Genomic DNA, 12,246 nt, shown 5'->3' on the forward strand with positions numbered 1-12,246 from the left:
TGAAGCAAAGCCACAGGGGTCTCTGAGGTTTCCCTGGCCCTGCACCCCTCAGTGAACAATTTATACCACAATTTGCGCCATTCTATCATTATACCCCACACAGCACATATTTATGAAAACAGTTGCAGCCTGAATTTCACAAACCAGGCCTAAATTCACTTGTTTGAGGGGAACTGTGTATCTAGTGGCTTTGTTATGGTCATCCTAAAGTCATAACTAAAAACTGTACCTAATAGTAGCCACACCATGGTGTTTGTAGATAATGCCAAGAACTTAGAGGTAGGGCCCTACAAAATTCACAGTCATGGAAAACCCGTCACGGACCATGAAATCTGGTCTTTTGTGTGCTTTTACCCTGTACTATACAGATTTCACGGGGGAGACCAGTGTTTCTCAAATCGGGGGTCCTGACCCAAAAGGGAGTTGTGGGTGCGGTGTGGTATTGCCACCCTTACTTCTGCGTTGCCTTCAGAACTGGCCGGCTGGAGAGCGCCCAGCTCTGAAGGCAGTGCCCGGCCAATACCATACCATGCCACCCTTACTTTTGTGCTGCTGCCTTCAGAGCTGGACGGCTGGAGAGTGGCGGCTGCTGACTGAGGGCCCAGCTCTGCAGGCAGCAGCATAGAAGTAAGGGTGGCAATACCATACCATGCCATCCTTACTTCTGAGCTGCTTCTGGCGGCAGCTCTGCCTTCAGAGCTTGGCTCTGAGGCAGCGGCCACTGCTCCCCAGCTCTGAAGGCAACACCGCTGCCAGCAGCAGCTCAGAAGTAAGGGTAGCAGTACTGCAACTTTCTCCCCCCCCGCCTCCCCTCGCCCTACACACACACACTAACCTTGTGACCCTCCCACAACTCCTTTTTGGGTCAAGACCCCTACAATTACAACACTGTGCAATTTCAGATTTAAATAGCTGAAATCATGAAATGCACGATTTCTAAAATCCTATGACCATGACATTGACCAAAATGGACCGTGAATTTGGTAGGGCCCTACTTATAGGCAAAGGTTTTTAAAAAAATTTCCTGAGGTCATATTTAGGCATGTCTAATTTTTTTCAAAAGGTCGGTAGGAGCTGCTGAGTGCTCAGCACTTCTGAGAATCGGGCAGGTGCTTAAATATAGAATTAAAATCTCTCGGCTAGACTGTGTATGAACACAGACAGTAGAAGTTGCAGAGAGGGAAATAGCCAGCAAAATGAGGAACTAGCCTTCACTAAGGCTGGGCCCATTGACATTGCTTTCCCCCATTCAGAATAGCTGCCACTCTTGCATAGTTCAGCTAGACCATGCCAGTTCTCTCAGGAGGTCTAGTGAAAACATGTATGGGCCAGAGTTTTGCAAAACTTTTTGCTAAAGCCAAACATCCCAGGTTTGTTAAACTCTCTGCAAAGGTTAAGATTAGTTTCATCCTGCTGCAGGCCAGGGGCTTATGGGTTTTGGTAGAAATTAGGCAAAACCCAGTGCTTTGGGTTGTATTGTTTTGAGTGAAGCTCTGCATTCAGAGCTCAGGAGGCACAGACTCTGGCAAACCAAAAGGCTTGTCAAACATCCAAACCCCTCCACCCGCCCAAGTTGTTACAACTCCACTGTTAGGGTGAAATACTTTGCCAAGATGAACTGCAGATCTTTGCTATGGAACCTACTTTCCAGTCACCCACATGGGGGAGACTGGGACACCCCCATCAACTGTAAAAGTTTGTGTGAAAACTCACTGCTCCCTTGTGGAAAAGGGTTAGTTGCATCTCTGAAGGCAGGTGGAACTTCTGCATTAAGGAGGCAGAAAAACAGCCTCAAGCACTCACACAAGCATTCATCAGCTTGTGACTAACTGGCAGTCTAAAAAATGTTGTCTTTTCGCTAGATACATAAACACATGGCTAGCTGAGTGCAATGTTTAATGTATGTTGGGAGCCCACAGAGGTGCAGTAAGGCTAAACCAGTCAGGGCTGGAACTGAGTTGATGTAAACATGGATAGGATAGCATGTACCTTGGGGGATTCTGCTCTGCTTGGGGAATGGCACATAGGTAGGAGAAAGGGCAGCAGTGCTCCTTGGTTTGTGGCTCAGCCCCATACATGTTTCTACCTAGGAGCAGTCAGTGTATCCATTTTTAGCTGTGGTGGTGCACTTGTGCATTCCCTCTTGCCGTATTCATGTAAAAGTGTTCTTGACTTACAGCAACAAAACTTCAAGCAGAAAGTGGTGGCGTTGCTGAGAAGGTTTAAAGTATCTGATGAGGTAAGTTAGTTAACACTCACTTATACCTCAGACATACTCATTCAACTGCTTCATGGGTTCAGCTTCTTTTCAGGCTGTTTTTCCTCCCTTCTCTCTTTTGCTTTCCTTCCTTTGTTCTCACATCTGTACTGGGAAGTGTCCTAAGTTCCCCACTGACTTTGCCCAACATTCTGAAGCTCTGTTTGGACCTCAGTTGGGCAGGGCAGGTTCAGCGCTAATTTCAAAAAACCGTCAAGATTTTCTGGGTGCAGTTTTGTCAAAGATTTAAAAGACACTTGAGCACCCTCTTGCTTGCAGACTGGTTTGCAATCATACTTGACCCTTTCAAAGACTAGTAGTCTAGTGTTCGTTGCCCATTAAGTTAGATCACAGTTTATGTTCTTATCACACTTATTATAAAAGCTTTGCAAAATATGCAGAGGAAACAAACAAATAAAAAATCCCCATCCAGTAAAAGATGAAAAAAGATGACAGAGACATACAAAGAAAATGTAAAGAAAATTTTAAAAAAGCATCAGATGCAAATGCAGCCCGACAGTTCACACAATTTGGACTGCCCCATCCATATGAAACACACCAAACACAACCACCATGGTCCCAATGAGGTAGGTAAATGGTCCCACAGGAAAGTAACTAGCCAGATGATTCAGCTGAAAGCAACTCATTCCACCTTGGTACTTTATGCTTCCAAACATAGCTTGACCCCCCCTGGTGCCCCAAGTTGCTGGGTTCCCCATGTCTCATGGCACCAAGTAAACATCCCTATCAAAATCACTGTTTCTTCTTCGAGTGCTTGCTCATATCGATTCCAATTAGGTGTGTGCGCGCCGCGTGCACGATCGTCGGAGAAGTTTTACCCTAGCAACCCCCGGTGGGTCGGCTGTGGAGCCCCCTGGAGTGGCATCTTCATGGCGCTGAATATATACCGCCCCCTCAGTTCCTTCTTACCACCCGTGATGGTCGTTGGAACTGTGGAGCGCGGCATAGCTGTCCTCCACTCTCCTAGCTTACCCGTTGTTTCTTGTAGATAGTTGTTAGTTGTGTTCTTTAGATTAGTTGTGATTACTAGCATAAATAGTTATAGTTTTCGTAAGTTAGCGGGGGTTAAGGGGGCTATTTTTCCCCCCTTCCCCCTCCCAGGCGCACAGCCGGGCTCATGCCCAAGGTTCCCGGTTTCAAGCCGTGCGCAACATGTGCTAGGCCTATGCCAACGGGAGACCCCCATGACTCTTGTCTGAAGTGCTTAGGGGAGTCTCACCAAACGGACAAGTGCAGAATTTGCAAGGCTTTCAGGCCAAGGACGAAAAAGGAGCGGGACTTCAGACTTAAGCAGCTCCTCATGGAGGCAGCACTTAGCCCGGATCCTCCTTCGGTGCACAAGGTTCCGGCACCAAGCACCTCGGTGCGTAGCGCCCCAGCGGCACCGTCCGGTACTGCACCGCAGGCAGACGCGGGGAAGGTACCTTGGCACTGTCCTCCCTCGGCACCGCATCCACCTCAAGCCCCTCGGCGCCGGTCCCTGTCTCCCGGTCATAAAAGGCCCCGTAAGGCTCAGGACGTTGCGGTCCTTCAGGCACCGGCTACCCCTGCAGGGGTAGAGCCGCGCCCGGCTCCCGATCGCCAGAAGGTGCAAGGACCATCAGCACTGTTGACTCCGGCACCGGGTGTGGAGCCGTCGAGTCCGGCGCAGACTGGCTCACCGCCTCGTCAAGTGGTGGAGCCCTGTCTCCCTTCCACACTGGAGATGTTCGCCACGGCGCGAGACCTTATCGCACTCACGGAGCCGGCACCTTCTCAACCTGCGGCACCGCTTCGTGCAGTACAGTCCAGGGGCAAGCCTACCCTGATATGCACCCCGTCTCCGGGCGTGGACTCGCGGCACCGCTTCCGTTCGTGGAGCAGGTCTCGACGCCGCTCGCAGTCCCGGCACCAATCTCCATCCCGGCGCCAGTCATACTCGCAGCATAGATCTACCTCCCGGCACCGGTCTTCTTCTCGGCACCGACCCGAGCACTGGTACCGGTCGGAGTCAAGGCACAGCTCCCGGCACCGGTACGAGCGCCGCTCACATTTGCGAAGCCACTCCCGATACCGTGGTTACAGACTATCTTCGTCGTCCAGGTCTGGGTCTCGGTACCGACATGGTCATTGGCACCGCTCTCAATCCCGGTACCGTTCGCTGGCACCGCGCAGAGGTCGCTCGCCCTTGGGTCGGCACCACTCGGCACCGTATCAGGGCGACTCTTTGCACACACGCTCGGCACCACCCTGGCCCTCGAGATCGGCGTCGCACTCGTCTGAAGGAGCCTCCTGTTCAGCGTACCATGCTCAAGGTCAACCAGCAGACGACTTGGGCCATTGGCAGGAAGGGGCAGAAGACCTGCGACAAGACCCTATGCATTGGTCTTTCTGGACTCCTTGGGCTTATCACCAGGCTCAAGGGGCTCCAGTAGCGCCCTCTCGCTCGGCTCACTCTGAGCACAGGGCTCCTGAGGCCACCATTTCCCGCCCCCCTCCAGGGGGTATGGAGGCCCTGGCCCCAACGCCCACGCAGGAGCCAGATCCTGGTGCAGGAGATCCGGCATCTCCGAGTCCCGTGGAGCCGGAACCCCACTCAGGTCCTTTACCTCCTGAGGCGGCGTCCTCATCTTCCCCAGACGAGGCAGTGGCGGGTACAACACCCGTAGGCCCACCTCCTATAGATCTTCGTGTCCACCAGGATCTGTTACGTAGGGTGGCACGAAATATGGAATTACAGGCTGAGGAGATAGTGGAGGTGCAGGACCCGGTGGTGAGCATCCTTTCATCGGATGCCCCAACACGGGTGGCATTACCCATTATCAAAACAATTCAGGCTAACGCTACGGCCATTTGGCAAACCCCGGCCTCCATCCCTCCCACTGCCAAGGGTGTAGAGAGGAAGTACTTTGTTCCTTCCAAAGAATATGAGTACCTCTACACACATCCCCCACCGTGTTCACTGGTGGTCTCATCAGTGAACGCCAGAGAGCGCCATGGACAGCAGGCGGCAGCGCCCAAATCAAAGGACGCCAAACGCTTTGATTTGTTTGGACGCAAGGTTTATTCGGCGGGGGGTCTGCAGCTTAGAGCAGCAAACCAACAGGCGCTCTTAAGCAAATATAACTATAACTCATGGAACTCCATGGGGAAATTTAAGGAGCTGGTCCCCCAGGACTCAAGAGAGGAGTTCGGGGCCCTGGTGGAGGAGGGCAAAAAGGTGGCTAGAACCTCCTTACAGGCCTCCCTAGATATTGCGGACTCGGCTGCCAGGACACTAGCATCAGGGATAGCTATGCGACGTGTCTCCTGGCTCCAGGTTTCGGGGTTGCCACCAGAACTACAGCAGACCCTGCAGGATCTGCCGTTTGACGGACAAGGCTTGTTCTCGGAAAAGACGGACTCTAGGTTACAGAGCCTCAAGGACTCGAGAACCATGATGCGCTCCTTGGGGAGCATATTCCAGGACCCCAACGCAGGCCATTTAGGCCACAGCCACAGAGGTTCTACCCTCCTCCTCCTCGTCCGAGACAGGACTTCCCCAGACGGTGGGGACGAGGTGGTAGACGGAGGTCGACTGGCCCTCAGCAGGGTCAGAATCAGGGCCCACCTAGACCACCTCCAGGCCCTAGGCAAAACTTTTGAAGCTGCGCCCGAGGACGGCGTACCAGCCACCACTCAGGATCCTTTTCCTTCCTTTCGGGATCGCCTCTCCAGTTTCCACCGTACTTGGTCCCTTATAACTTCGTGCTATTGGGTCCTTCGCACGGTGGAGAGGGGATACGCTCTCCAATTTTCTTCTTCCCCTCCTTCCCACCCCCCATCCCCGTCCCTCTTCAGGGACCCTTCTTACGAGCATCTCCTTATACAGGAGGTTTTTGGGCTCCTCTCTATGTGGGCCATAGAGGAGGTTCCCCCAGAGTTAAGGGGCAAGGGCTTTTACTCCCGCTACTTCCTAATCCCCAAAGCAAAAGGGAGTCTACGGCCCATCTTAGACTTGCGCGAACTCAACAAATTCATAGTAAAGTTGAAGTTCCGCCTGGTCTCCTTGGGGACCATCATCCCTTCCCTGGATCCTGGAGACTGGTACGCCGCCCTCGACATGAAGCGCCCTCGACGCTTATTTTCATATAGCGATCTACCCCCCCGCACAGGCGTTTTCTTCGTTTTGTAGTAAACAAGGTACACTACCAATTTGCCGTCCTTCCCTTCGGGCTGTCCGCGGCTCCGAGAGTGTTCACCAAATGTATGGCCGTCGTGGCAGCATACCTTCTTCAACAAAGGATACAGGTGTTCCCGTATCTAGACGACTGGCTGGTCCACGGCCGTACCAGGGAACAGGTTCGGGCGCATGTCAGCATAATACTACAAACATTCCACGACTTAGGCATTCTACTCAACAAAGAGAAGTCCACTCTGGAGCCAACCCAGAGAATAGAGTTTATTGGCGCAGTTCTAGACTCCACACTTGCCCAAGCTCTTCTGCCAGACACTCAGTTTCACGTCATCGCAAACATCATCCGCGGACTTCAGGCCTTCCCGATCACCACTGGAAGGACATGTCTCGGTCTGTTGGGTCACATGGCCTCTTGCACTTACGTAACCAGACATGCCAGACTTCGGCTTCGTCAGCTTCAGGCCTGGGTCTCGTCGGTGTACCGCCCTTCTCGGGACAGCCTGAACATGGTAGTCACGATTCCGAGCTCGGTCTTGAACTCTCTCACTTGGTGGCTGGATCACAAGGCGGTTTGTGCAGGAATGCCATTTCACGCCCCACAGCCCTCCCTGCACCTAGTCACGGATGCCTCATCTCTAGGTTGGGGGGCTCACCTCGGGGAGCACCATACCCAAGGCCTGTGGAGCACATCCCAACTAGCTCTGCACATCAATGTTCGGGAGCTCATGGCAGTACGCCTAGCCTGTTAGGCATTTCTCAATCTCCTGCATGGCCGCTGTGTGTTAGTCCTCACAGACAACACCACGGCCATGTTCTACATCAACAAGCAAGGAGGAGCCCGGTCGTCTCCCCTATGCCAAGAGGCCATTCGCCTGTGGGAGTTCTGCATTGCCCACTCGATTCATCTCATGGCATCGTTTCTCCCTGGAGTCCAGAACACTCTGGCGGACCGTCTCAGCAGATCCTTCCAAACGCACGAGTGGTCGATTCGCCCGGACATCATCTATTCCATCTTCCAGAGGTGGGGATTTCCCCAGGTCGACCTGTTCGCATCTCGAGCCAACAGGAAGTGCCACGAGTTCTGCTCCCTTCAAGGACAATCTCCGGGCTCCCTCTCCGATGCCTTCCTTCTAACGTGGAAGGGCCGGCTGTTCTACGCTTTCCCTCCGTTCCCATTGGTCCACAGGGTACTGCTCAAGCTACGCAGAGACCAGGCGCATATGATTCTAGTCGCGCCAGCTTGGCCGAGACAGCACTGGTACACCACGCTTCTGGAGCTATCGATTCAAACTCCGATCACGCTTCCCTTGTGCCCAGACTTGATCTCCCAGGACCACGGTTGATTGTGTCACCCCGACCTGCAATCGCTCCACCTTACAGCGTGGATGCTCCATGGCTGAATCGGACAGAAGTGCAATGCTCACATCCTGTGCAACAGATTCTGCTGGGAAGTAGAAAGCCTCTACATGGACCACCTACTTAGCCAAGTGGAAGAGGTTCTCCTGTTGGTGCGAACAGCGGGCCACGCCCCCTCTGGAGGCGTCTATTCCCCTCATACTCGAGTATCTCCTGTCCCTGAGACAGCAGGGCTTGGCGATATTGTCAGTCAGAGTTCACCTGGCCGCTATATCGGTATTCCACCCAGGAGAACACGCTTCCTCGGTCTTCTCTAACCCGATGGTTGTCAGATTCCACAAGGGCTTAGACCGCCTTTACCCGCAGCAGTGCCAACCTGTTCCAGCGTGGGATCTTAACCTGGTTCTCTCCAAGCTCACAGGGCCTCCGTTCGAGCCATTGGCTACCTGCTCGCTCCTTTACCTATCTTGGAAGACAGCCTTCCTCGTAGCCATCACTTCAGCAAGGCATGTTTCTGAACTCAGGGCGCTCACGTCTGAGCCTCCGTATACAGTCTTAATAATAATAATAATAATAATAATTAATGGAGATATCCCATCTCCTAGAACTGGAAGGGACCTTGAAAGGTCATCGAGTCCAGCCCCCTGCCTTCACTAGCAGGACCAAGTACTGATTTTGCCCCAAGTGGCCCCCTCAAGGATTGAACTCACAACCCTGGGTTTAGCAGGCCAATGCTCAAACCACTGAGCTATCCCTCCCCCCCCCCCAAAAAAGGGGGGGGAGGGATAGTCTTCCATAAAGACAAGGTGCAGCTTCGCCCCCACCCTGCCTTTCTTCCCAAGGTGGTATCAGCTTTTCATGTGAACCAGGATATATTCCTCCCGGTCTTCCATCCTAAGCCACACGCCACGCGTCAAGACAGCGTATGCACTCCTTGGATGTGCGCAGGGCCCTTGCTTTCTATATTGAACGTACGAAACCATTCCGTAAGACGACTCAGCTTTTTGTTGCAGTAGCCGACCGGATGAAGAGCTTACCGGTCTCCTCCCAACGTCTTTCCTCTTGGATCACATCCTGTATTCGTGCTTGTTACGACCTGGCTGGTGTCCCGACTCCGCACCTCACTGCTCACTCCATGAGGGCCCAGGCCTCCTCGACTGCCTTCCTGGCTCAAGTTCCGATCCAGGACATTTGTAGAGCTGCAGTTTGGTCATCGGTCCACACCTTCGCCGCGCATTACGCGCTTATACAGCAATCCAGAGACGATGCTGCATTCGGATCAGCGGTTTTGCACACGGCAATGTCTCACTCCGACCCCACCGCCTAGGTAAGGCTTGCTAGTCACCTAATTGGAATCGATATGAGCAAGCACTCGAAGAAGAAAAGACGGTTACTCACCTTGTAACTGTTGTTCTTCGAGATGTGTTGCTCATATCCATTCCAAACCCGCTCCCCTTCCCCACTGTCGGAGTAGCCGGCAAGAAGGAACTGAGAGGTCGCTGGGTCGGCTGCGGTATATATTCAGCGCCATGAAGGCGCCACTCCAGGGGGCTCCACAGCCGACCCACCGGGTGTTGCTAGGGTAAAACTTCTCCGACGATTGTGCACGCGGTGCGCACACACCTAATTGGAATGGATATGAGCAACACATCTCGAAGAACAACAGTTACAAGGTGAGTAACCGTCTTTTCCTTGATATCCAGTCCTTATGTAATCCTTCCATCTGTAAAGTACTGTTCCATAGACTACCACTCCAGCCATGTTGGCCTCCATACAGAACCCACTCTCTGTAGGAGGCCACCTGTTTGTGGGAGATGCAATACCTGCAAAATAGACTGTTCTTCCATGGGTGGAATGCCCTAATTTACCCCTCCCCCCACCTTTCATTCCTATTCCTACTAAGGAAAAGCAACTTCGCAGGAATAGTATAGGTAGTGCAGGAATAGTTCAGAGTAGCAGCTGTGTTAGTCTGTATCCGCCAAAAGAACAGGAGTACTTGTGGCACTTTAGAGACTAACAAATTTATTTGAGCATATGCTTTCGTGGGCTACAGCCTACTTCATCAGACGCATAGAATGGAACATATATATACATACAGAGAACATGAAAAGGTGGAAGTTGCTATACCAACTCTACGAGGCTAATTAATTAAGATGAGCTATTACACTGCTCTACAGCCAAAATGCTTCTGAAATAAATATAGTCAAACTTTACTAATTCTGAATCACTAAGAATGAAAATGATGCTTAAAATTGTTGATTGACTCTAGTTTTCAAGATATGCTATTGGGTCAGTATATACGACCCTTGACTTGGGAATGGCGGAGGATAAGTGAGTTCTAAAGGGAAGGGATCTCAATTTAAACCAGAAATGCCTAAAATACATCTTCGACTGGATCTATGAATAAATCAATGACTGGGTTTGGACAGTACTTGCTTTTTAGGCAAAACCATGAATGATGCAATTTGAAGCTAGTATTGCGTCATACATGATATGAATTGCATTGTGTTATTCCTAGAAGTCATGGATGATGCAGTCATAAGGAAGCTTACATCACTCTGCTGAACAAATTGCCCTATATCAGCTCTAGAAATCATACGGTGTCGTGCTGTCTTATTTGTCAGTGTTTGATTTTGCAAAGGGACACATTTCTGTTTAGCCAAAGTGAGCAGAGATGCCTCGTACTTGTGTGAACAGTGCAGATAACTTCTGCTATGTTTGTGGTGAAGTGACTTTTGCATCACAAAAGCGCAGTATAACCACTATGGTTAAGAAAGCCTATCACCTTTATTTTGGCTGCAAAATTGGAGATCAGGACAAGAGGTGGGCCCCACACATATGCTACAACACTTGTGCAACAAATCTTCGCCAGTGGTTGAACAGGAAAAGGAAATCTATGTCTTTTGCAGTGCCAATGATTTGGAGAGAGCCAACAGATCATACCAGCAATTGTTACTTCTGCATGGTGCCTCCAGTTGGGAAAGGTGTGTCAAAGAAGAAAAAATGGACTGTGCATTATCCAAACATTCCATCAGCTATACGCCCAGTACTCCACGGAGAAGGACTGCCGGTTCCTGATGCACCAGAATCATTCTCACTTGAGTCAGAAGAGGAAGAGGATGAAACTTCTGGTCCTGAACCATCAATGTCACAGGACCCACATTTTCTCCCATCCTCCTCCTCTGAACCACACCTCATAACCCAAGGTGAACTGAATGACCTTGTCAGGGATTTGGAACTACCCAAGAGTAAGGCAGAGCTGTTGGGCTCCAGACTACAGCAGTGGAATCTCCTGGCAGGTGATGTTAGGGTTTCCATGTTCCGTGACCGTCAAAAGGATCTTGTCCCATTCTTCTTCATGGAAGGTGATCTTGTAGCCTGCCACAACATCGATGGTGTGATGGCAGCCCTCAACATCGTTCACGATCCAGATGAGTGGAGACTGTTCATTGATTCATCGAAGACGAGTCTTAAAGCTGTTTTACTGCATAATGGCAATGTTTTGCCATCAATTCCAGTTGGTCATGCAGTCCATATGAAGGAAACCTATGACAACATGAAACAACTTTTGAGGTGCATAAACTATGACCAACATCAGTGGCAGCTTTGTGGCGATTTGAAGGTTGTTGCTCTCTTGCTTGGTCTGCAGACTGGATACACAAAGTACTGCTGTTTTCTCTGCGAATGGGATAGTCGTGCAAGAGATTCCCACTACATCAAGAAAGATTGGCCACTCCGACAGTCATTGGAGCCTGGGAGGAAAAGTGTTCAGCATCCACCACTTGTTGAATCAAGGAAGATTTTGTTACCACCCTTACACATCAAGCTGGGTCTGATGAGGAACTTTATCAAGGCCATTGACAAAACACAAGCAGCTTTCAAGTACCTCCGTGGAAAATTTTCAAGGATAAGTGAAGCTAAGATAAAGGAAGGTGTCTTTGTTGGTCCTCAGATTTGTGAACTTCTTCGAGATGATGCATTTGACCATGCACTGCGTGGCAAGGAAAAGACGGCATGGAAAGCCTTCCAGTTAGTGGCAATAAATTTTCTCGGAAACAACAAGGCAGACAACTACAGGTTGTTGGTGGAAAACCTCCTCAAAGCATACAAAAGCCTTGGTTGCAACATGTCACTAAAGATACATTTTTTGCACTCTCATCTAGATTTTTTCCCACCCAACTGCGGAGCAGTGAGCGACGAGCACAGCGAGCGATTTCACCAGGACATTGCAACAATGGAGAAACGCTATCAGGGCAAATGGAGCCCATCAATGCTTGCAGACTATTGCTGGACAGTGACAAGAGATGCTCCATTTAATGAATACAAGAGACAAGCCAAGAAGCGCCGAGTAGACACTGAATAGGACTAAACTATCTACATAATAGTTTTTTCCTTTTGTTTCATAATAAATTTTATTTATATAACCCTTTTGCTGATTTTTAAAATGTTACATAAA

At 50.7% G+C, this 12,246-nt stretch overlaps 1 protein-coding gene across 19 annotated transcripts in view; it reads left to right on the forward strand.

Moving 5' to 3' along the window:
- Window positions 1–12,246, forward strand: part of LOC101932594 (metastasis-associated protein MTA1) — a 384,146-nt gene that overhangs the window by 97,605 nt on the left and 274,295 nt on the right. For 17 of the 19 annotated variants that reach the window (XR_010590039.1, XR_010590040.1, XR_010590038.1 and 14 more), the window contains one exon: window positions 2,180–2,239. The exons of the other annotated variants lie outside the window; for them this stretch is intronic. Coding sequence is in view for 13 of the 17 variants with exons in the window: in XM_065555722.1 (XP_065411794.1) it covers window positions 2,180–2,239 (60 nt within the window). In the remaining 4 variants the exon portion in view is untranslated. The remainder of the gene's footprint in view (window positions 1–2,179; window positions 2,240–12,246) is intronic. 19 annotated transcript variants of the gene reach the window in all.

The sequence above is a fragment of the Chrysemys picta genome, chromosome 8, assembly GCF_011386835.1.
Source record: "Chrysemys picta bellii isolate R12L10 chromosome 8, ASM1138683v2, whole genome shotgun sequence".
NCBI classification, from domain to species: Eukaryota; Metazoa; Chordata; order Testudines; family Emydidae; genus Chrysemys; species Chrysemys picta.